The sequence below is a fragment of the Xenopus tropicalis genome, chromosome 2, assembly GCF_000004195.4.
Source record: "Xenopus tropicalis strain Nigerian chromosome 2, UCB_Xtro_10.0, whole genome shotgun sequence".
In the NCBI taxonomy this organism is placed as follows: Eukaryota; Metazoa; Chordata; class Amphibia; order Anura; family Pipidae; genus Xenopus; species Xenopus tropicalis.
In genome coordinates, this window is record NC_030678.2 from 98007759 (window position 1) to 98033979 (window position 26221).

Consider the following 26221-nt stretch of genomic DNA (forward strand, 5'->3'; position numbering starts at 1 on the left):
TTGTAGTTCAAAGTCGCAGATTGTATTAGTGTAATAAATAAACTTTATACAATTTTCTAAGTAAAAAACATATCAGAAAGCTGGTGGTTTCAGCAGAGCCTGTTCGCCAAATAGTTGTTTGAATAATGCAACATGTTCTTCACAGTGTTCTCCTGTTTGATAAAAAAAAAAGGAGGAGCTATTAGGTCAATACAAAGGAAACAAATATGGAAAGGGAAGGGAAAGAAATTGTGTCTAAATGCATAGTTCCCCCTAAAATGAACCTTTAGTATGGTGTAGACAATATTATATATATATATATATATATATATATATATATATATATATATATATATATATATATTTATTCTAATATATGTCCAAAAATTGGGTGCACACCAGGGTATTTTTTAAAAATAAAACATTGCTTTTATTATTATTATTACTTTTATCAAGTCATGGTCTTGATAAAGGTCTTAGGTGGAGACCAAAACATTGGCCTGTTTTATCAGTATGAATAAATAAAAGTAATGTTTTATTTTTAAAAAATACCCTGGTGTGCACCCAATTTTTGGACTTCTGGATAATTGGATGCATGGAAGTAGCACCCAGGGAATTTACATTGTGTGTTTGGTGTGCTGAAAATCTGTGGTATATATTTTATATTTATATTATTATTATATATATTATATATAATTTGCAAATTAAACCAAACTTTTTATTTTATGTGTTTTTTCTAAGTCCAAGTCTAAGCTGCAAAACCAACAATTTAAAAAGGTTATATGCATGATAGGGCTTTATTAGCCAAGCAAACAGGCAGCAATTCAAAAGGTATGATAGAAGATGACTATAGTGTATGAATAAAGTAAAAGCATAAAAGAAAATGATGAGGAAAGGGCATCAAAAAGGACAAATAAGCAACAATAAAGGACAATAAAAGTGCAACCTCAGAGTCGATGTTTTTTGGTTGTTGGATGAAAAGGCAGAAGGCAAACAATTAAAAAAAACATATCAAATAAGAAATAGAGACATTTAATAGTGAATTATCCATTGAATGGATAGCACGGTGGCTCAGTGGGCAAAACTGGGCTTTTTGCAGTGAGAAGCAGCATATGCTAGAATTCTAATAAACTAAGCATTCACTTCCTATATCAACCAAAAAAAATGTCTATTATTCAGAAAAATGGGAAACCATGGTTTTTCTGATGTATAACACAGATCAATATTGGATTGCCAGAATATCAGATCAATATTGGGCTGCCAACATGACCTTGTCTGTCAGTGCAGGAGGACATACTAGCACAATCAAGAGCTGCAGTGAAGAGAAGCTGTCCAACTAAAATATAAGCACCACTGCACTGCTTTAAAGAGACTTGTGGTTTGTTAAAGACGAATAGCTTAAATTAAACCATAATGCCCCTTTTCACCTTCTCCAGCAGACCACTGAATGAGGCCCCCTGCACACAAAATACAATACTGGGCAGCAGGGCTGGAAGAAGCTTCATTATGACAGTCATCAACCCTGCATTCTAGGCATAGGTAAATGGATGCAGGTATTCCATCATGGAATCTGGTTAAGCAGTTTGGAAAAAGCAGGTTAAAAAAAGCATAGTTAAAAGCAGGTTTTACATCTCCTTTAACACATGCGTTAGTGCAATACAGGTATGGGACGACCTGGGGTCTTCCGGATAAGGGATCTTTCTGTAGTTTAGATCTCCATGATTTAGGTTTACTAAAAAATCATTTAAACATTAAATAAACCCAATAGGATTGTTTTGCCCCCAATAAGGATTAATTATATCTTAGTTGGGATCAAGAACAAGGTACTGTTTTATTATTACAGAGAAAAAGGTAATGATTTATACAAATTAGAATCATTTGTTTAAAATGAAGTCTATGGGAGAGGCCTTTCTGTAATTCGGAACTTTGGATAACGGGTTTCCGGATAAGGGATACTATACTTCTGCTGTTAATGGCTGCAATCAATTATATGAAACCACAAGGCTGAGCTAGAGTGCAATACCCAACCCCCTAGGTTCACTTTCTGATTCCCAAAGCAGAATGAATATTTCCTTTAGTTTATTATATTCCTCTCACTAAAGATAATACTACACTGATATATAGCATGTTGGCTAAAATGTATATATACCCCTTCATATTTACCTGGTGTAAAATTAGGGTTTCCTCGCAAGCGCTGATTTCTTTGTTCAAAGAAACGGAAGACAGTGTAAAAAAGCATGTTGTTAGCAGTCTGCTTTGCAGCATCTAGAAATTTGCGAGCCGATGCACTATCTTGACCTCCTATGCTCCTCACAAACCTCATGGCAGCCAACACTTGTTGCTTGGAAAGCAAAACCTCTACAATCTCATCATTGGCTGTAGAAAGTCTCTAGAGAAAAGTCAGAATTCAGAATTATGCAAATAATAATTTAAAGGAGAACTAAACCCTAAATATGAATATAGCTAGACATGCCATATTTTATATAATGAACTTATTAAACCAACCTAAATGTTCATCATCTCTATAGTAATAATCCAGTACTCTAAAGTTGTCACAGGCCATACTGGACAATTCTCTTAGAAGTGTCTGCGACACTTACATGCTCAGTGCCCTCTTAGGGGTCTTCAGAAATTATCAAGCAGAAAATGATGTTTGTCATATAAGCTGGTCCTAACGGGCTGATGATTAAAGTCTGATGCCAATAGCACTGGTTTTAGAGCTGCGATACAGCAATTATCTGTGTTAATTACTAATCAGCCTTATATTGTGACATTTATATGCTTTATATACAGTATATTGTCAGTCGGTCCCTAAACTCAGTAACTGACAGCAGCAAAGAGCACGTGCAGGGAATCAGCAGAAAAGAAGATAGAGAGCTACTGGGGGCATCTTTAGGGGCACAGATCTTCCCTGCTAAAGGGCAGTGGTTGGCTTGGGCTGGCACAGAAGAACAAAACATAATTAACAACATTTCTAGCCTACCTCTTTAGTTAAGCTTTAGTTCTCCTTTACATATATTTAAATGTAACTACCGTAAATAAAAAAAGGTTTAGCTAAAAGTTGTAGTGTGCCTTATTTAAAAGGGATATTATCCTCATTTATAAAGTCTATTTAATGCTGTTTTCTAGTCACCCATTTTATTAAGTATAATGCTGATACATAAAGCGATGCATAACTTTGCTGGCGCTATATAAATAAGGGATGATAATTTTTTGTTACAAAATTTACTTTCCACATAAGTGGTGTTAACTGGCTAACCTAGCCTTTGAATTCTTACAAGAAAATTAGTTGGTGAGTCTAAATAAATCAATATATTAAAAAAAAATAAATAAATATATTATATAAATATTATAATAATGCCAGCTCCCCATTTAAATTTGAACTTATAAATTATTAATTCCTGTATCTATTTCAAATGAGGATTTCTGTATTATTGTGTCATTATATTACATTTTCTGATTGTTTTAACCACCCAGGTGCATTTTTTATTCAACAGTTACCTTTAACATATCCAGTGAGAGCTGATGTGCCGGTGGATACACACTCTCTAAAGACAGCAAGAGGCAGGCCTGAAAGCAGAGTATTTTTATAGACTTTTAAAAACAAAACTGGTTATCTGTGATTGCCAATGCGCAAAGAAGAAAAACAGCAGGACAACTTGCTTATAATAAAGAAGCTGTATATGATTTTAATGGAAAATATACCCCCCAATGACCTCAATCAGTTGGGCTTCTGTAGAATAGCTGCATAACTTCCAAAAATAAGTAACAAAAATGTTACCAGATTCCATGATTTGAAAGGAAATGATAAAAGCCTGTGTGTTTACCAGTCCCCAATCCCCAGACTCACTGTACTGCAACTCCTTTCTTATTTTATTTCACTGTGAATTGATGGATAATGGGACTTGAGGTCCCTCTGCTTTTCAGAAAATATGTGCACCACCTACTATGGAAACCAGAATGAATCAATTCACAATGTGACAAAGTGGGGGAAGGGTTGCATTACACTCTCAGCATAATGGATTTTGGAAACTAGCTCAATTAAGCTATCATGGTGCCCTTCAATCTGTTGCATCTGGTATGTTTGTGTAAAAAATAGATTTATATTTATATCTGGAAGTTCAAATACTGCTTATGTACCTTTTTTTATATCTGAATGAGCTCATGTCAAAAAGAGAGTATATATTCTCTATAAGAACTTCTTTAAATTAAAACAAATACCAGTATTAAATCAAGTATACTGAGTAAACATTTTCAAATAAAAGATTCTAAAGTCAATGTACCCTTGGTTTATTTGTATTACAGCAATAGTGTGCCATGTCCCAGAGTCAAAAGCTCTATGCCTCTAAAATTACAGCACCCTCATCTTAATTTACTCAGGACCGTGGAAAGCAGCACGGTCCTATGCACAGTACAAATAACCAAGGCTATTAGTTATTACATTGCTATCACTATGTATGTATATCTATTAGTTATTAGGGGCTTTGCTTCATGATGAGAATGCTAATATATATGTCACATTACTGCTATTGCATTTGAGATGCAAATAAAGCCGGTTATATGTGAGATAAAGGGAAATATCTATGAAAACAGTTCACAAGCTTTGTTTTCACATTTTGATAAATTTCCTAAAATCTCTACTACTTTTAGCTGAACCATAATGACCCAATTTTCAAAATTCAATTTACAGGAATCAGTCTGTCGATAACAGTACAATCAAAATTCTCAGACTGTCCCCTAAACTCAGACACAAGTAAGTGTATGTAGGAAAGTGACTTTTCTTCTGTATTTAGCATTAAATATTTTTCTATAAATCCCTTGTTAAAACAGTAATGTTGGGGTAATGCACCTCCAATCTAGTAGCCTTTCTCTTCACAATTCATATTCTAATGTTCCTATTTAGTAAAATGTATCCAAAAGCACACTAAAAAAATGAAGCAAGTATAAATTCTGGTCTTATTGCCTATGGTGTCTTGTATTTGGTACAGGCAAAAAAATCCCAATGTATTCTGTCTTGAACAAAAATAAAATCAAATAACACCTCACAGTATTAGCACCTCACAATATTAGCGAGACAATGAATATCAATATTTTGTTCACAGGCTTGCTAACTCATATCTGAAATGGACCTCAAGCCAGAATCAACAGAAGGATAAATTCCTCCACACAATCCCTGCACACTAAAGGTTATTTATGTGCAGGATTTAGAAGGAGGATACAGTCTACAAGGAACTGGGTAGGACCCATAATAAAGTGGTCTGACAAGGTGGCATAGATAGGTAGCAGTTTTAATCAAGTAGGATAGGGTGGGGAGGGATGATACACTCATGGCCCAATATGTTACTTGGTGGGCAAAACAATGCTTTTGCAGGTAAGCAAGTAAGCCATGAGCAGCTAATAACAGTGAAGCTGATGTTGACTGGCTCTGCAGAATCTGACCTGCAACTTTTAGTAGCGTATAAGGCTCTTAAAAGAAAGCTTTAGGATTAGTCTATTATTTAAAGCATATAATCTTAAACCAATTTTCAAAAATAATATATTGGTTATATTAATATAGCATTTTAGAAGTTTAAATGCCATCTATTGTACGCAGTTGCTTAAATAAGACCCTTTTTAGTAAAAGATCTGGTTGCATATGGCTTCTATTTGCTTTATACCTAGAAGGAAATAACTGATGTTAGCACCCTACTATATGGTCATTTATCAAAAACATACCAGAGGCTTGGAGTCACTGAGAACATGATACTGCAGAAACTGATGTAGCATGTAGAACAGATTGTGCTGTACAAGGGTTTTGATCACCAGTTCGTAGAGATAATGCTAAAATGTAGAATACAGAATGTTAAGGCAAGCTCTGTTTCATGTGACCAACTTGGTTTCTCTACAGAAAATAATGTAGAATTGCATACATAGGTACAGTAAGTGAAGGATGAGACTATTACAAATACATTCTGTTAATGCCTTTAAGAGGGTATTGGATGATTTCTTAAACAAACATTAATATCCAAGGCTATTGTAAAATCTACAATTAGTATTGATGCTGGTATATATATTGTTTATGTATGTGAGTGTATAGATGGGTCAGTAAAGGTTTGTGTGCATTTAGCATTTCTAATTCCCGTAGCATTTCAAGCAATAAAATTGGTGTTCAAATTATTACTAATTATCTGTGCAAATAATTTTAGGATATTCACCCTTGAAAGGAATAATTTGGAAATCATAGTTCCAAAAGCACATTGGAGAGAAAGTAAATGTTTTTACCTTCAATTTACCAATTCGTCAATTCAATTTCGGCAATTCGTCCAGATTTCGCTAGGGTGGCTAACCTCACAGCTTTAGACCATCTATGATGATCAGTCAATCATGTATTCAACATGAATTTAAAACTTTACAGTGCCACTGTGCACCTTATCAATACTAAACGCAGGCAGATTTTTCAATAGATTGGTTAAAGTTCTCTCTTGAGACTATTATGGGAATATTTGAACCTGAATGGATTTCAGTATATTATAATTTAGCACATCAACAAAGAAACCCTCCAGATAACACGGCATGTTTAATACCTGCACAGGTATTTGAAACTGGTTCAATGAGCGTATATATTCCATCAAAACTGCAATTATGAACTTGTGCGGTGCCTCCTAGATAAAGAAATTAGAATCATATTAATTTACCAAACAAAATATTTATTAAACTTAACAATACCTGTCACATAATTTAAAAAAACAACATTATGCTGTAAACAAACCATTACTGCGGTAAAAAGCTCACATATGTCATTCTAGTTACATACTGTAAAGTTTTCAGGCACTGAACCACATCTACCATAATGCACAAATGTACATCATTCTGAAAACAAGGTCTCTGCTTCACTGGCATGCTTTAGAGATCTAAGGAGTGTATATTAAACATTAGTTACTTTTTGGTCAAATCAATGCATGAGTATTTATAGCCAATTTTTTATAGCAACCAACACTCAGAGAAGCTAAATTTCACTCTATCCCCCATGGATAGAAGCAGTCAGATCACTCACCTTCAAGTCTGTAAATACAGAGAGAACATGGGTATACATATCAGACTGGTCTATGACAGCCTGGCCTCGCACAGGCCTTTTCAGAAGTGCATTGCTTCTTCCCTGACTGGTCTCAACAGCCTGCAGAAAAAGGGCAGGGATTAATTCTCTCCTTTGAAAAAAAAAAAAAAACAAAAACAAATGAACAATAGCATAAAGAAGAAACTTGTAATTGTCAAGTATGTATACTTACCAACGTGTAGCTGTGCTCAGCGTCCAGGTATTTTTTATATTCATTGTTGAGTTTGTCAAAGACTGTAGCAATAACTGGTAGCAATGCCCTGCCTGACTGAGTTAAAACTGTGCGGAAAGACAAAACAGATTATATTCTGGTATTTCTTCACTCAAAATCTCTGGCCAGAACATTGCCAAATAGCCGCAATAAATGCCCACTTATGATCATTCTGCCCTGTCTTTGCATGAGTATCGAGAAAAGAAGATATATCTTGCACACTAAAAAAAAAAATCACACAGAGGTAGTATTGTAATCAAGAAAAAGTTTATATAGAACAAGTATTAAATCATATTTACATGATATACAAGCTCATAACAATTTTCACAAAAAAGGAGAGAGAGAATTACCCCATCGTTTTGGCAAGAGTGCCTTTGCAAGGATAATTCCCATTGACAAAAGACTTTTGGGGTAATTCCGTTTCCCAGAATATCCCATATCTACAGGCTTTTCTTGCTGGTTGGTATGTATATGCTTCATGAAAATTGTTATGAACTTGTATATCATATAAATATGATGTAATACTTGTTTTATATAAACACTTTTTCTTGATTGCCATACTACCTCTGTGTTTATGAATTTTTTTTGCAGTGTACAAGATCTATCTTCTTTTTAAGTTTCTGCATATTGATCCTGGGAAGGATTCACCTGTCTATAAATTTACGATTGTCTATGGGCAAAATTTTGTAAGGCCAGAGTGCCCTCTATTCTTCTATGATTTCTATGTATGGCACTATCAGCCAGAGTACCTTAGGTTACATATTTTATAGCTGTTGCAGTAAAAAAAACAAAAACAAAAAAAAACAAATCAAGGATGCAAAATGTAGTGTCTAATTTATAGATTGAAAACTATTGGATCTTACTTTGCGAACAAACAGACAAGATTACGGATTTGCAGTCCTTGCGCTGAAGGAGAAAATCCATTAATCTTCCTTTGTCTTGAAGCAAATGGACTATTGGCTGAAGTTTTATCCGTAAATACCATAGGTAACCTGCAGGTATAATAAAAGGAGACTCAAATATAAATATACAAGTAATTAAAAAATTAAAGTTGAGTAAACCCTAGAAAAGTAGAAATAGATAAAAGATAAATGCTGGTAGAGTAATTGTAAAATGCCCAAAATTAAACCAGTTAATGAATAGCGACGATAACTATTATCTGATCAGATGGCAAGTGGCAACCTATTGTTATATGCATAAGAAGCTACCCTGGGCCAAAAATCAAATAATAATAAAGGCCTAAGCAGGCCCATTGGGAGAGGCCCACAGGCCATGTCTGCAAAGGGACACCTGAGAAAAGTAAGAAATATGTTGGCATGACAATATAGTCCTTATTTTCCAGGATGGTAGATTTGGTTGCTAAAAGGGCACCAACCAGAAAAGAAACTTAGCAATTAAATTCACTTGAGGTGCCTCAGTATATTGGCGCGTCCAGTGAATTCCAGTGGATCTCCTTGTCCTTTAATATTAAATAAACTTAATATATATATTTCATTCTACCTAATGCAGCAATACATATGATGATGATAAACCTAGTTGTATTATTTCTCTCTGAACAGGTTATATGGGAGACTCCTAAAGTCATTTTCCAGAATCCGCTCTCTGCCATTTCCATTTGAATCTGGACATGACCCCAAACCATTATGTTACTAAAATTGTAACACAAAATAGTAAAGCTGGCCATACACGTACCGATAAAATTGTACAAAGAAGACTAAAATCTAAATATGTATGGCTACCTTAAGAGCAACAGCGCACAAAACATTGTCATCATTGTCAACAATTATGCATGATTGCTTTGCATTATCTACAATACAAAGTGAGCAACTTATAGCTTCTAAAAATGGTAAGCAATCTTTTAAAGTGATAACCTCTCTCATATGCAACAGGAACTGCATTGTGATATAAGAGAAATGCTGCTTCCCTTTGATATAAATGTAAAATACCCGACAGCTCCTGCTGCTTTTTAGCTAATATGAGTTTTCTAACTTGAGAATGAAATATACTGAACTCAAGCGTTTACCATTCAAGTCAATGGGATGAGGTCAATTTTGGCTGTTTTTAAGTGGTCTGAAAAATTTCTTGTGTGTTAGCATGCCTGTCAAACACCATACAACAATTCATTTAAGCAGTTACTAGGGAACACAAGACTTTATACAAATATAATGAAAATTAAGTTTAGTTTTGTTTACCTTCACTTGCACTGATTATTATATCTGGCTGAAAGACAATCCAAGACGAGGAATCTGGTAGTTAAAGAAAATTAACCTGTTGCCATGGGTAAATCCATCCTAAAAACTTAGGTGATATAAGAAGAAAAAACTAAATATGGGATGGAGAAAACATCAAGACTGCATACCTACTCACTCGCTGTTTTTTAGCTTTTGTTCATCAAAGTAATACCTACTAATAAAACTAATAAGTATTCATGGGTTATATCCCTCATTCTAAGAGGAATTAAAAGATTTCTAAAAAAAAAAAAGCTGCAGTTTGAATGCATTAATTTACTAAAATGAGCACACGAGAAGCTTCAGAACTATTATGAGACAAGTTTGAAAAGACAACAATTCATTCACATGTGCATTTACTATGTCTGATACACTTCAAATGATATAGTTAATAAATTTGGTACTCGCATTTATAATTGGTTCATTGCAGGGCATTTCTGTCCGCACTGTGAATATTGTTTGCTCTGTATAGGAACTGGAACTAGGGAACACAGGAAAGGCATTTTCCTAGAGCACAAATTCCCCCTAAAATGGTTATACATGGGAGGAAGGGACTATACTTTTTATGTGTTTTCCAGCTGTATGAGACTTTTCCATGCATTAGTTTTCATGTAACATATTGGGAAAATGGATACAGAGTTTGCAAGGTATGGGAGCCTGTGGTGCCACCGCTGAAAGACCTGCAAAATAAGGAATACAATTATATAGCTCTCTGCATGTGCTATCAGCTGCTGTCAGCAACCTGAGCTTAGGGGACTGATTAACAATATATGGTAACCAATACAAGGCTGATTAGTAATCAACTTCAGATTACTATCTTTCTGCTAACATTCTGTTTATCAATTTTAGTATTATATCAATATGTTACGCATACATCTTGGTAATAGTAGGACAGAAGACATAATTACATTTTACAAAGCTATCCAACAGAGGCTACACAATTAAACATGTGGTTATCTGTAGTCAATGTGTCGCAAAATATGCAACACAGACTTTTTTTTTGACGATTTCCAATAACCTCTCGACCTTTCAAAGGCAACCCAGAGCACGCAGTGTCAGTGACACTTAAAAAAAAAAAAAAAAAGACTTGCTGCTTACAAGGTCCCAATATGCTGTGGACCAGGACATCTAGATCATTACTCTTATAGGGCTGCTGAACCTCTAGGCTGGTACAATAAGTTCAGAATAAAAAATACAGCATCTGTAGCTTTTAGTTCTTCTTTAAATAAATAACTGTTGACAACGCAAAACTATAACTATCTTTGCATTCAAAAGGCCATCATCCCAATATAGTGACACTTGCTCCTATAATGTCCAGTCATTTACAAACAAGAAAAAGTTACAGTGGCTTGCAAAAGTATTCGGCCCCCTTGAACTTTTCCACATTTTGTCACATTACAGCCACAAACATGAATCAATTTTATTGGAATTCCAGACCAATACAAAGTGGTGTACACGTGAGAAGTGGAACAAAAATCATACATGATTCCAAACATTTTTTAGAAATAAATAACTGCAAAGTGGGGTGTGCGTAATTATTCAGCCCCCTGAGTCAATACTTTGTAGAACCACCTTTTGCTGCAATTACAGCTGCCAGTCTTTTAGGGTACGTCTCTACCAGCTTTGCACATCTAGAGACTGAAATCCTTGCCCATTCTTCTTTGCAAAACAGCTCAGTCAGATTAGATGGACAGCGTTTGTGAACAGCAGTTTTCAGATCTTGCCATAGATTCTCAATTGGATTTAGATCTGGACTTTGACTGGGCCATTCTAACACATGGATATGTTTTGTTTTAAACCATTCCATTGTTGCCCTGGCTTTATGTTTAGGGTCATTGTCCTGCTGGAAGGTGAACCTCCGCCCCAGTCTCAAGTCTTTTGCAGACTCCAAGAGGTTTTCTTCCAAGATTGCCCTGTATTTGGCTCCATCCATCTTCCCATCAACTCTGACCAGCTTCCCTGTCCCTGCTGAAGAGAAGCACCCCCAGAGCATGATGCTGCCACCACCATATTTGACAGTGGGGATGGTGTGTTCAGAGTGATGTGCAGTGTTAGTTTTCTGCCACACATAGTGTTTTGCATTTTGGCCAAAAAGTTCCATTTTGGTCTCATCTGACCAGAGCACCTTCTTCCACATGTTTGCTGTGTCCCCCACATGGCTTGTGGCAAACTGCAAACGGGACTTCTTATGGTTTTCTGTTAACAATGGCTTTCTTCTTGCCACTCTTTCATAAAGGCCAACTTTGTGCAGCGCACAACTAATAGTTGTCCTATGGACAGATTCCCCCACCTGAGCTGTAGATCTCTGCAGCTCGTCCAGAGTCACCATGGGCCTCTTGGCTGCATTTCTGATCAGCGCTCTCCTTGTTCGGCCTGTGAGTTTAGGTGGACGGCCTTGTCTTGGTAGGTTTACAGTTGTGCCATACTCCTTCCATTTCTGAATGATCGCTTGAACAGTGCTCCGTGGGATGTTCAAGGCTTTGGAAATCTTTTTGTAGCCTAAGCCTGCTTTAAATTTCTCAATAACTTAATCCCTGACCTGTCTGGTGTGTTCTTTGGACTTCATGGTGTTGTTGCTCCCAATATTCTCTTAGGCTGATGCCACACCAGGTGTAGGGCTGATTTTTTCGGCAAGCGGAAAAACGCTTGCCGAAAATTTCAGCCATACACCTCGTGTGGCATTAGCCTTAGACAACCTCTGAGGCCGTCACAGAGCAGCTGTAATTGTACTGACATTAGATTACACACAGGTGCACTCTATTTAGTCATTAGCACTCATCAGGCAATGTCTATGGGCAACTGACTGCACTCAGACCAAAGGGGGCTGAATAATTACGCACACCCCACTTTGCAGTTATTTATTTGTAAAAAATGTTTGGAATCATGTATGATTTTCGTTCCACTTCTCACGTGTACACCACTTTGTATTGGTCTTTCACGTGGAATTCCAATAAAATTGATTCACGTTTGTGGCTGTAATGTGGCAAAATGTGGAAAAGTTCAAGGGGGCCGAATACTTTGCAAGCCACTGTATTTGGTGCACCTCTTGCCAAATTACATATTTAGTAATTTTGTGAGTGAAAAGTAGTACACAAATACTGCAGGAATCAGTGCATTAGACGGCAACATATTTTCAAATATATTTTATATCAAACTTTAATAGTGAACTAGAGCAATCTGTACCTGCCACCGACATTTGATAGGGGTGTATAGAGCGAGCAGGAAGCACAGGTTGGTGCAAAGTTACAGTGCCATCACTCTCTCCTCTTAACCGGATGTCAAAAATCACTGATGTCTAAGGGAAAAAAAAATATTACGTATAATAAAGACACTATCAAAAATAAACTAGACTGTAGATTCTGCTTTATACATTTCTTACTGTATGATTATATATTTATCCCAGTATGTTTAGAGTTTATATATCATCTAGTAACTAATGACAACCTGGTAAGTGTGCCTGGAACCCAATATTTAAACAATCCTGGCTGACCCCTGTCAGCATCTGATATGGATTGTTAGGAAACTTCAGCCAGCTAGGTTAAAAGCAACACAATTACCAAATGCCCTTTCTTTCCACGTATCACTATTGTACAACCGATTATCTTTATGCATTACATGCACTGAATGAAGTCGCACTTATTGCAATTTATATTTATTATATTCTACAATTAGTATGTGACTGGAAGTGTTTGCATTCAGTGAGGAACAATAAATGCATGTCATTTCAAATCATTTAACTAGGAGTCAAGCTGTAGCATTATGCAGTCACTATGGACTCTCATGTAAAATAAATAAACCTAATTCACCTCTGTATCCTGATGATGAACAACTACAAGATTATCTACTACATTCAGAGCGAACTTTCCTGTCCTGTTAAGTTTCAAGATGTGCATCTTCTTACAGGTGCCTTCTCTGACAAGAGACAACAAACAAGAAAACAAATAATAAATCAAAAGAAAATGGGCCAGATTTAAATCAATGTCAAAATGTTATTACATAGTTTAATTAGCCAACTTATGGGCAAAATTGAATTTGAGCAGAAAAACATTTCCCCTAACCCAGTTCCATTTTTTTCTCTCATAGATTTCAATATAGTTTTCATGTGATTAACAGTGAGATAAGATTTTTTTACATTAAATTGCATCTGGCTTTATGGGAAAATCTAGAATTAAATACAAAGTTAAGCTTTTCTCTTCAAACTGAATCTGGACCAATCTGTGTATAGGTTTCAGGGTTGTTGCAACATGATTAAAAACAAACAAGTTTATGCATCATGTTTACAATTGAAAAAGAAAGTATGTCCTTTATCAACTTAAGTTATAGGATTTCCTTGACTTTTTTTCTTCAACTATCAGGTTTGTTCTATTTTGTTCACAAATAACAAAAATTATGCAGTTGGGGAAATTATCAAAATGCAGGTTTGTTACAATTTTGCACTGATATAACTGCACTATATGCATCACAGCAGAAAGGGTTACAGTACAGCCCAAATCTAGACACTCTAATCCCTAAGAGACCAATGTAAAAGTGTTATGTGCTGCTCTACAAAAACAAGTGAGTAACATGTAAGAGTTTGATTAATTCACCAATTCACTTAAAGCAGTACTGTCCAGCTGGCGGCCATGGGCCACATCTTTACTGATATGTATGTTCCAAGTTTGGTAGGATTCTTTAATAGGCCACTGAATATGATATAAACTACACTCACCTAAAGGATTATTAGGAACACCATACTAATACCCTTCTCTGACCTCTAGCATCAACAAGGCATTTTCACCCACAGGACTGCCGCATACTGGATGTTTTTCCCTTTTCACACCATTCTTTGTAAACCCTAGAAATGGTTGTGCGTGAAAATCCCAGCAACTGAGCAGATTGTGAAATACTCAGACCGGCCCGTCTGGCACCAACAACCATGCCACGCTCAAAATTGCTTAAATCACCTTTCTTTCCCATTCTGACATTCAGTTTGGAGTTCAGGAGATTGTCTTGACCAGGACCACACCCCTAAATGCATTGAAGCAACTGCCATGTGATTGGTTGATTAGATAATTGCATTAATGAGAAATTGAACAGGTGTTCCTAATAAACCTTTAGGTGAGTGTATCTGTTGATTAAGTATTCATTCTGAGGGTATAGTTTTCCTTTTAGTGTGGCAGACAGTTTACTTCAGCTTTGCATGTTCTGGAGCTTACGGATGATAGGATTCCCTACATCTGGTGATTGCCCTGGTTGTAAATATCTTGGTTGCAGGCCATTGCCCACAAAATACAAAAGTGTACAGGTAGACTGCATGCTACAAAAGGCATATACCAGCCTGAGTGATCAGCCAGTGATGAGTACATATAATATCATAGTTAAAAGAAAGTGGCGTAACAATAGAGAAAGCAGACCCTGTGGTAGCGGGAGGCCAGGACTGTGGGATCTGCTTCCTCCATTTTATATGTAAGTTCATGCTCCACACCGGCTCCGAGGTAGGAGAGCAGGCAGGAAGCAGGGATCTATACATGAGTGGGCAGGGGGCCAGGCAAGTTTGCTACTCTGAGCCCCTTTGAAGATTCTTTTTGCAGGGAGGCCCAGAGCAGAGTAGTTATGCCACTGGAAAGAAAGCAGTGTAAGAAGACTGTCCTTCAGTCAGAAATGAGTTGTCTGAATGTTAGATGTTACACATTATATAAACTTCTAAGAAGCAGTCAAAGAGAAATATTGTGCTTACCTGGGTAAATGGTAAAGTACTACCTCTGCTCCTGCACTACTGGATGATTTGGAATGATGCCGCAAAAACAGTACATAAAGCTGACCGTATCTAGGAGAAATATTATAAAGAAAACAATTAAAGTTACTACTGCTCTTAAGGTGGCCATACACTGTAAGATCCGCTCGTTTGGCAAGATCACCAAGAAAGCGGATCTTCTCCCGATATGCCCACCTACAAGTTGGCAATATCGGGCTAATTCAATTGTTTTGCCCTAGGGCCAAACGACTGAATTCAAAAGACAGGCACAGGTGCAGTCAGATCAGGGGCCACATCAACGAGCCTATGTGGTCCCCGATCCAACAGAAAAATCAAACCTGCCCGATCGAGATCTGGCCAATTTCAGGCCCGCCGGTGGTGCCCACACACAGGTACATAAGCTGCGAATTGGTCAAAAGTACCTATATCGGCAGCTGAAATTACCTGTGTATGGCAACGCTGGCCCCCACTGGGGGGGGGTAAGGTTCAATCTGAATTAATGTTAAGATGATTTTTTAAGGTGGGGTTTTTATTTGATGGATTACCTTGAAACTATAGGAGAGTGACTGTTTTTATATATATATATATATATATATATTTTATATATATTTAATTATATATTAAAGTTTGTAACTTTGTATGAGCTAAGAGGGGGGGGCAACAAAATGTAAAGGAGCACAGTAAGCAAAAAAAATCCAAGACTTTAGAGCTAAACAAAATGCATTATTTAAAAGATCTGGGACACTTTAAATAGCAGGATTTAACTAAATGCATTTAATCCCAAAGAAGCTTACAAAATATTTTATAAGTGTCCCTAATTGCCTGAAATGCTTACAGGGTAACCTTTTTTGAAATAAAAAATAACAAAAGTGGTATAAAGGTGATACCTTTATTGGCTAACTAAGATACTTAATACAGTGCACTAGATACCCAACAGGAGGACTGTATATAGGAGAGACTGGCCAAAGCCTAAGAAAGAGAACTACACACCACCGCTTTACCATAACAAATAAAAAAACTGGACAAACCAGTAGGGAACCATTTTAACAGCCCTCACAACTCCATAAACGATTTAAGAATCTTGGTCCTTAAGGGAAACTTTAAAACAGAGAATGAAAGGAAGGTATGGGAGTACAAATTAATGAAAACTTTCAACTCTCTGGAGAAGGGACTGAACCTGGGCCTTGGATTTATGGCAAATTATATAGATTAAGAACTGCCTGCACCCAGCCAGAAATACACACATCTGTAGACACTGGGCCAGTTAATCACATGGAATTCCATTTACTTCACACTTCAGTAACTTACCCTAATTTAAATCAAGTCAGTTTGATCCACATTATCCTGAGAGCACTACAGCTTCATTGTAATCAGCTTGAAAAAGGAAGTAAAATGTTCTGAAAGCTTGCTATGGTTATCTTAGTTAGCCAATAAAGGTATCACCTTTATACCACTTTTGTTATTTTTTTTTATTTCAAAAGGGTTACCCTGTAAACATTTTTGAATGGCTAACATGCTACATCACCTTTTCCTGTAATTGCCTGAAGTAATACGTATTAAATGGGTAAGTTCACCTTTAAATTAACTTTTAGTATGTCCTATTCTTAGCAACTTTTAATTTGGTTTTACTTAATTTAAAAAAAAAAAAATTATTTGTCTTGCTCTTCTACCCCTTTCCAGCTTTTAAACTGGTTGCTATTCAACCCTAGCAATTCGATAGCTACTATAATTCTGGAGATCTGCTAAACAATATTAAAAAAACACAATTGCATAATGTCTCAGAATATCACGGTTTACATCAAATGTCTCCCTTAGAACATAATTATCAATCCATCAGGTACACATCGGATATTTACTAAAGATATCACAGACAATTCTAATATTCCATCTGGAATGCAAAGGTTTCCCGATTGGCAAAATATATATTTGTATCTCTGCATGCTTCTCTGAAATAGGCATTTTACTAGTAAAAATGCGTTAAAAAAAAAAAAATTTTCATACACAAGCTATACCTTATTTCAAAATGTGTTTGATTTTTTTGCAGCTAAGCATTTCATTTTCTGTCAAAACAGTACATGCAGGACTTACATTGTTGCCATTGCTATATCTCGTTCAGAAATTTTTGTTGACTTGCCCATTAATGCTGGCAGCTCAATTTCAAATTTAGGCATCTTTGACACTGTCCCAGCCTAAAAAAAAATGTTAAGTAGAATTTTATAGATTCCACAAGAGGAGGTTGAATTACTACCTTGGACCCAGTGCAGGCAATAAAATTACAGAGAAACATTTGATGCTTTAAGCTAGATAATAAAGTGAGGTTTACTTAATTCAACGGTTCAACACAGAAACCATAATGGTAAGTAAAATAAACGCTTAAAAGCCCCAAAAACTCTTGCAATTTTTAGAGGTTTTAACACATACACCAAATCCATTTTTCTGCACATAAAAATCACACATGAATCTCTTCCCTGCTGAATGAAAAGCAATCCAATCTTTAAAGGCAGAAGACAGTTTGGTCATCACACCAGCTGAAAAGGGTTGCTCTACTGTTTTATTACATTATACATACTACAAGGATGAGATTCTGGGTCAACCCTCATGAAAATTTTTATCTGGTGACATTATCTGGTTACATTAACATTTAAATGGGTGACAGATACATTTCTGTTCATGGGACACAAAGCTGTCTGGCTAGACTCATGAGCAGTTACCAATACACGGTGCCTGAGCACCCACAAACACATTATATGCACACCTACATTATATAAGGTCTATAAACTTCTGTCTGGTGGGATAATTGTACCAGCCCGTATCTACCTACACTGATTATTTTTTGAGGTTACTAGTACAATCTATCATAAATGCATAGCTTTGCCCATGTGATCAGCAGACTGACTTAGGAGACATTCCAACTAGCTGTCTTTTTTTGTATAGGGTCATACCACATAGACAGGATATTTCAGAGGGCTGACACAGGTGTGCCACTAAATTCCTTTTACAGTTGCCTGACCTCTCCTTGACCAAAAATAACTTTCATTTTGAGATCTTTCATCTCAGAGATGACTATGGGAAGTGTTTTGGTAACCTCATATGCCAGACTTTATATGGTTAGGCTGAAATTGCATACAGTTATCCCAGGCTGGGCAAGTTTACTATACTTTTGCTATGGACAGATAGTCAGGATTCCAGACTGGTTTTCCATCACTGGCTCAATAGGCTGGACACTTCCGTTAAATGACAGCCTTCATAAAACTAAACATTTTTTGATGAACATTTTCAAAAGCTAAAGGAGACTAGACTAGATTTTTCATAGCACCACTGACTGCAATGACATTCTTCATGTTTTCAGTAACCAACCATCTGCAACCATTAAGGATATCTCCAAATCAGTTTCTAAGAGTAATCAGGAACAACAAAGAACACAATTCTACCCAGACTTAACTACTTTAGAAGTACAACAGATTTCTGAAGAGAGGCTACGAGAATAAAACTATTTATATGTTGATAGACAAGTAGCTATACAAGCAATATTCTTGTAATTAAGTAATGCATAATTAAAGTTACAACTCACTCTGAAGTAGAAGGGCTGCAGCACATTGCACAAGTTAGCAGTAGATAATAAGATCACAGCGCTCTCTGGACAATACATGTACCAGTTTACATTGATACTTTGGCTCTTTAAGAGCTTTACTGTCCGTTTCTCTGGCAAAACCTGTAGACAGATATAATATTTTAATATCAGTGTATAAATGTCTGGAAACGTTATAAAACACATTACTTAAACATTGTTTGAAGTATATGTAGTACTGAGTAGTAGAATGTAGTAGTAGTAGTAGTAGTAGTACTGTTACAAAATGAAAATATAAAAACTTTAAGGAGACATATTGGATAAATGGGAAAAATCCTAATTTTGTAGGCAATTATGAATAATAATCTGCACATCCAGAGAATTCAGCAGGAAGTGGAACAGATGGGCGGGACTAGTGGGGTCTTGGTGGAATTTCCTGCTGCCTGTGCTAATATCATTTCATGCAATGTTTGAATTTGAGTGTTTACCAGGAAACTCAAATTAGAGTTAAAAAAAAAACAAGCTCAAGATTTAATAAGTGCAAAAAACTTAAGTAAAAATTTGGCATATAAAAGCTGCCAAGTTCAAGTAGAAGTCAGTGGGAGTTGTCCAATCCAAATAAGACTTCTGTTACCAACACTTCCAACTAGGGAATAGTTTAGATGCATAAAAACAGTTAAGCAAATAAATACCACAAATGTTACCGTTTTTTTCTTACATTTAGGGGCACATTTACTAATCCACGAATCCGAATCCCGAATGGGAAAAAAATCGGATTGGAAACGAAAATTTTGCAACTTTTTTGTCGCCGTTGCGCTTTTTTCGTATTTTGCGCAATTTTTTCGTCGCGTCACAACTTTATCGTATTTTGGGCGGCTTTTCCGTCACCGTCGCAATTTTTTGGTATTGCGCAATTGTAAACGGCGGAAAAACCAATCCGATTTTTTACCGACGTTGATGAAAAAGTTGCGGAAAATATACGATAAAGTCGTGACGGCGACGAAAAAATTTCGGGACATGCGAAAAAGTCAGGACGGCAACGAAACAGTCGCAAAAATACCGATCATTACAAAAAAAACGTAATGACGCTTTCGGTCCGTTCGTGGATTAGCAAATGTGCCCCTCCCTTAGTCTCTTTCTAAAATTAACATAACCCTGCTGTTTTATGGTTGACCTTTCAAAATGGCTGAATTATGCAGAAACAAGCTTGTTAAAGGAGAAGGAAAGGCCTAATCACTGGGGATACCAAAATGTTGGGCACCCCCCTCCTCAATGATTGTAATTATTTACCTGATACCTCAGAAAAACTGCACCAGTGACCCTTTTCCTCCTTCTGCCTTCACGCCGCTTGCACATGCAAAGTAGAGTGAAAACCCAACCTTTAACAAGAAAGTCGGCATCTTCACTATACTGCGCATGCGCTGGCCCCGGGATTCCAAAGATAGACGAGGGAAGGAAAAGGATCAGCCACTACATTGGCACCAGCCTGCTATCTTGCCTGCAACCAGAAGCACTGTCTCCACCCGAGTGCAGGCAGACACTATAGATATCGAAATAAACATGAAGTTTGCATTTCACAGCCAATATCCACCACATGTGATAGTAGCCTCAGAACATAAGTGTGCTGCTTAAAGCAGAAAAATAAATGCTAGGGTGAAAGAAAAAAAACATTAAAATATTTGTGGACCAAGATATTATATTTGTGCTACAGATCAATGAATTTTATCCCTATCCCATGGCTTGTGGAAAACATAAAAGGAAGATATGCAGCTGCATAGCTAAATCATAACATAATCAATTAAATATCAGCAGGAATCACATTACCTGGTAGAACTCAATCCCTTGGTCAGTGATAAATACAATTTCTGTAGAGCTAGTCCAGCAGAACCCCAAAATTCTTGCATTTTTAGTCTTGAAGACAAACAGTAATGTAGAAGATGTTAGTGAAAAAATTCTACAGAAATTCTTTTATAGCTGGAATTAGCAAGAAAGCTATAGGTTTATGAAATTCAAATAACTAGTACTTACCTTACATTCCTGAGAATATTCCAACTGTGAATAGTCTTGGATTAAATTGATAAAATCCTGAAAAAACAAGTTGAATATAAACAAGTAAAAATAAGTACCATTTATCCATAATGCAGATAATCATAAGCACTTCTGGTGCTATGGTACAGCCAAATATTCTATACATAATTGGAGATGCCAGTTGATAAATGCAATCAAGATATCCACATTAGACAGTGTGGAGGGTTCTCTTGACAAAGTTGGCAGCTTACTGGCTAATACCTAGGCACCTAACACTGGCTAATACCTAGTCAGGGCTGGCCAGCTATCAATTGGACTATCTGAAAAATCTTTGATGCAGTTCAATAGTGACAGGCCTGCACAGGTTCCCCTATGTAACTTTATCACTGGCCAGGGTGTCCAAACATTCTGCCTGGTCTGGCCCACCATTTTTGCAGCCTATTTTGATTCCCTATTATGATTATGTTGGAAAATGCACTTCAGAAAAGGCAACCTAGCTGCTTGTATTGATGAAAGATTATGACTGGTTAAACACAAAAATAAGCTGAGTTAGAATTCAGCATGAAGGATGACAGGTTGATATTAATCATGATATTAGATGCAAAGCACCGTAGCACCCAGTGCTCATATTCCTAACTGCCCAATTCCAATATAAACAACAGCAGAACTTTAAGCATCTTGTACCCTACACAGGTTCAACATGAACCATTTCTGGCCATTGCTAGCACATCCCATTGTAAACCAGACAGACAGTCTCTCTCTATACGTTGGTATTACTTTCCCTCATATTTTTAAGTTGTTTTCATTCTCAACTCTATGAGACTTCAATTCTCGGTAAACCCTGCAACTACAACTACAGTACCTCAGTTTAATACTTCAGCCACCTCCAGTGGCTTACTGCTTCCCTCACGAACCACACCACTGGGAACCCTGCACATACTTCTGTTACAAGATCACTGAAAAGAGATGGCACCCACCAACCCCACTGCACTACTCTGCTTTTTATAACCAGGTACAACACAAGAGGCAGTTTGAGGAGTTCCCAGTGGAGCAGTTTGAGAGAGGGACGGAAAAAATCTAAAGGGGACCTAGGGTTTTTACCAGGCTTTTATTTTGTCCTTCTATCCAGAATTCAGTTTTGGATTTGGCTGAATCCCAGTACCTTTGAGGATTTGTCCAAATCTTTTGCCTTCAACTGAGCCAATTCCAAATATTTTAAATGTGACTTTAAAGGAGAAGGAAAGGCTACATTCCTGAGGCGGTGGTGACAAAATGTTAGGCTCCCCCCAGTGAATTTAAACACTTACCTGAAACCCCCAGCCAGTAATCCTGTTAGGAGAAAACTGCACCGGCCAGGGTGTAGCAGGATAGCGTTCCATTTTCGCACATGCGCAGTAGAGTGAAAAGCAGACTTAAACAAGAAATCGTCTTTTTTGCTCAACTGCACATGCATCAGCCCTGGGATTCTGAATAAAAAAAAAAAACAAAAAACAAGACCGAAGCAAAAGGATCTGCTCACATATACTCTGGGTCAGTGCAGTTTTTTCTCAACAGGGGCACCAGCCAGGGGTATCAGGTAAACAATTACAATCACTGGGGGGTGGCTAACATTTGGTACCCCCAGTGATTTAGCCTTTCCTTCTCCTAACAATGTTTTGTTCACAAATTATGTAATATTGCTTTTTTTTTTTTTTTTTTTGAGGTTTGGATATGGTTTGGTATTTAGCCTTCTTTTGTGGAGGATCTCGTATTTGGCTAAATCCAAAAACTAAATCAATTGGCCATGCCATTATCATTTTGTACCTTATTCATAGGAACTATATTTTATGAGGAAAAAAGATTACTAACCACAGTTCTACTGGTCCTCTGCACAGCCAGGATCTTGTTTTCAAGGGAAAACTTAATACATTTAACTTCTCCTTTATCCTCCATTCTTAAAAGAAAAGAGAAAAGGCCATAAGCCCTTAAAATAGAACATATCATAACGACTGTAGATAATTTTGCCAGGGTTTAGCAATGCAAAGAGAGGGGAAACCCACTGGTTGAAAAATCTTCCTCTTTATTGGAAAGAGATATATAGAGAGTAAATATATATATATATATATATATATATATATATATATATATATATATATATATATATATATATATATATATATATATTTATATATATTTTTTTTTTTTTTTTATTTCCCATACAGGTACTATTCCTGTAAAGGTGTAAAGGATTTTTTTTTATTTTAGGTGTTGGAATGAGCCACTAAGAAGTGTGATTAAGCCTCATAACATAATGAGAAAGACATATTACCTAAAGCAGATTGGACTTTTGTCATCAGGTCCCTTAACAAAAACACCAGTGGCACCCCCTGAACGAACTGCAAATACCTAGCAGAAGGAAAATGCAAAGAGAATTAAGTAAATTATCATTGGTATAAGTTACTAAAGCCTAGTTTCCACATTATATAAACTGACAAAGATCAAATAAAAATACAAATATTAAATTTTAATGGCATTCTCTTTTTAAGACTGACCATAAATATCTGACATAATGAATGCACAGCTAAGCTAAAGTCAAGATGGCCATACATGTGCCGGGAACAGCTACTTATTGGTCTGAGTACCGGAGAAGACCAATGGCTTAAAATTCTGTCAATGAAAATGGCATTGGCCTGCTGATCCTCTCCTGACAGGCCTGCAGAAACAGATTAAATCAAAACAATCTGGCTAAAGAGGGGCAACCAAACCACCAAACAAGCAGAGTGTTTCACATATGGCCAACTTACTTTTTATCTGTATAGCAGAAAGAAAACCTATCACAAAAAATGAACTTTTTGCCCATTGTTTTACCATAACATCTAATATTAAATTTACAGTAAAGCAAACATACATTTTATTCCAGAGGTTTACACACAAAGAGGCTAACTGCACTAAGGAAGCCCAAAGCCCAATATATGTTTATATATATCTAAAGTTCTGTTATTAGAGATGGAGGAGCTTAACCAAACTTTGAACCAAAAGGGTAACTTGAACCCAAATAAACCTGAAGACCCACAGTTTTTCACTATATTTAGAGGCAAAACCAAGAACTCTTTAAAGGATATCTTTTTCCATTTTTTCAGCAATTCTAAACAGAGTCAAGCAGATCAGACAAGAATGTGACTGACTATGGATAGGAATCACACTTTGTTCTTTGGTATTGGTACTGGTATTATTTGAATCTTGCACAGCATGCAGCAAATTAGGGGTAGATTTTTACTTTTGCTATCTAATTTGTAGGTGACTGTTCAAATTTAATTGCTGATTGGTTGCTATGGGCAAAATCACCGATAATCTTGTCTTACACACTATAATAAACATGCCCCCTAGTCTACTGTACACAATAAAAACACAGGAATTACTGGGGCAGCATAAACTATATACATTTTTGTTTAAGGGCTCTGGCACACGGGGAGATTAGTCGCCCGCGACAAATCTCTCTGTTCGCGGGCAACTAATCTCCCCAAATTGCCATCCCACCAGCGACAATGTAAGTCACCGGTGGGATGGCACACACTGCGAGGCATTTTCGGCGATTTTCCGAAATCGCGCTGCCGTGTGTGCCATCCCACCGGCGACTTACATTGTCGCCGGTGGGATGGCAACTCGGGGAGATTAGTCACCCGCGAACAGGGAGATTTGTCGCGGGCGTCTAATCTCCCCGTGTGCCAGAGCCCTAACAAGAGCAAAACAAATAAGCCTTATGTTGAATATGCATTGTATTCTTTTGGTTTTTCTCCCACTAGCTCCCCTTTCCCTACCTGTACTGAGGAGAGCTTGTTCTAATAGAAATAATGAATTCTGTAAACCATACATATGCCTTCACCAGCTACAGCCTGTGTCTCAGTCTTAAAAATAAACAGATAAGTAGAGGTTCACTACACAGGGGATTATAGAAATGTCTGGTTTGATTAATAATGCCTGGCCTACACAGTTTCCTATAGCAACTAATAAAACATGCCGAGTAAGGAGGCAACACATAGATCACCATCATAAAATACCTGCTTGTTAGCCTCATCAAAAAATACGCTGTTGACGGTGGTGGCTTTTTCAAATACGATCGGCCTGTCGCAGAGTTCCAGGTAATAGTCCTGCTCCATAGCTGTCTTTGTCTAGCAAGCACAGATATAAAAATGCACGGCTATGGTTAGTAGCCACCCTCCAACGCTACAACAGTGCACAGAGACTCATTCCAACACAGCTTCCAAAGCAGTTACGGATACACAGCCATACTCCGCCGGTAGTTCCTATATCCCAGCCATTGCGCTACCCATGTGACTTGTGACATAAATGCGTCACGTGACGGACTGGGTGAAGATATTTCTGCTGCCTGCGCTGACAGAAGTGGCGTAAAGGGAAAAGTTTGTTATTGTTTATATACAGTGAGTCGCAATTATGTCTGCTGACACAGAGAGCCTGGCGGTATTCGAGCGAGATCGCTATGATTAGTTTGACTACTACAACCTGGAAGAGTACAGCTGCGGGATTGGGGGCAAGGTGGTTGATGCACATTCCATGTGCTCACTTCTCTTGGCTGAAGCCAGAAAAAGAAATTTAGTTTTTGAAAAATAACATACTGAAAAATTTATTAGAGATCACTTAACAGGAAATAATGCAGCTTTAACTTTAATAGAAAGAAGTGTGGGAGCAAAGGATGTGGCATAAGGTACCATGAATCAAATGATTCCAGGGCAGCCCATAGTACTTAATATGGCAGTTTTCTGTTTAGGATTGCCAAATGGCACATACTATATAGTAAAATAGTATATTTAGACCTAAATTGTTTAGGGGTATAGTTTTCCTTTAAAATGATTTTTTTATTCTAGGCATTATCTAGGACTTTCTTATCAGCATTCTTCTGCCATAGGTTCCTTTAAGTATTCTTACACATGGATAGGCTAGATGGGTTATGGGCATTTTTGAGCAAAAATCACCCAACCCAAGACCCATAGTTCCTAAGTTGAAACACTGTCCCTATCGCTAACCCCTAGCTAAAAATGCAGAGTAGCGCAGTGTTCCTGGCCGACATTTTCTTACCAACTGAAGACTATTCGGGTTGCACCGCCATCACTAAACCTGCTTGCGCATGCACAGTTGAAGCCGATTTCCTGCTACCTCCAACTGCGCAGGGGCAAGCAGGTTTGTATTGGCGGAGAGACCTGAATTGTCTCAGTCGGTGAGAAGATGACTGCCAGGTTCGCTACTGTGTTATTCTGCATTTTTAGCTAGGGGTTAGCGATAGGTACAGTGTTTAAACTTAAAAACTATGCGATAAGGGAAAGGTGAGGGGGGTCTAGACAGTGATAGTTAAGGGGGCTTTTAGTGCCCGGGGGTATTGTTCTCT

At 37.1% G+C, this 26221-nt stretch overlaps 1 protein-coding gene across 1 annotated transcript; it reads right to left on the reverse strand.

The window, feature by feature from the left end:
• On the reverse strand, positions 1 to 25151 carry rmc1 (regulator of MON1-CCZ1). Its single transcript, NM_001102838.1, is given in 20 exon segments — positions 1 to 152; positions 2143 to 2368; positions 3481 to 3549; positions 5695 to 5799; positions 6543 to 6620; positions 7013 to 7132; positions 7245 to 7351; positions 8147 to 8275; positions 9476 to 9529; positions 10147 to 10191; positions 12695 to 12806; positions 13318 to 13423; positions 15228 to 15317; positions 17334 to 17434; positions 18817 to 18957; positions 20638 to 20724; positions 20842 to 20898; positions 22690 to 22774; positions 23150 to 23226; positions 24879 to 25151. Coding segments are annotated over 20 exon segments (1968 nt in total). The 5' UTR covers positions 24978 to 25151; the 3' UTR covers positions 1 to 72.
• Positions 25152 to 26221: the final 1070 nt, after the last annotated feature.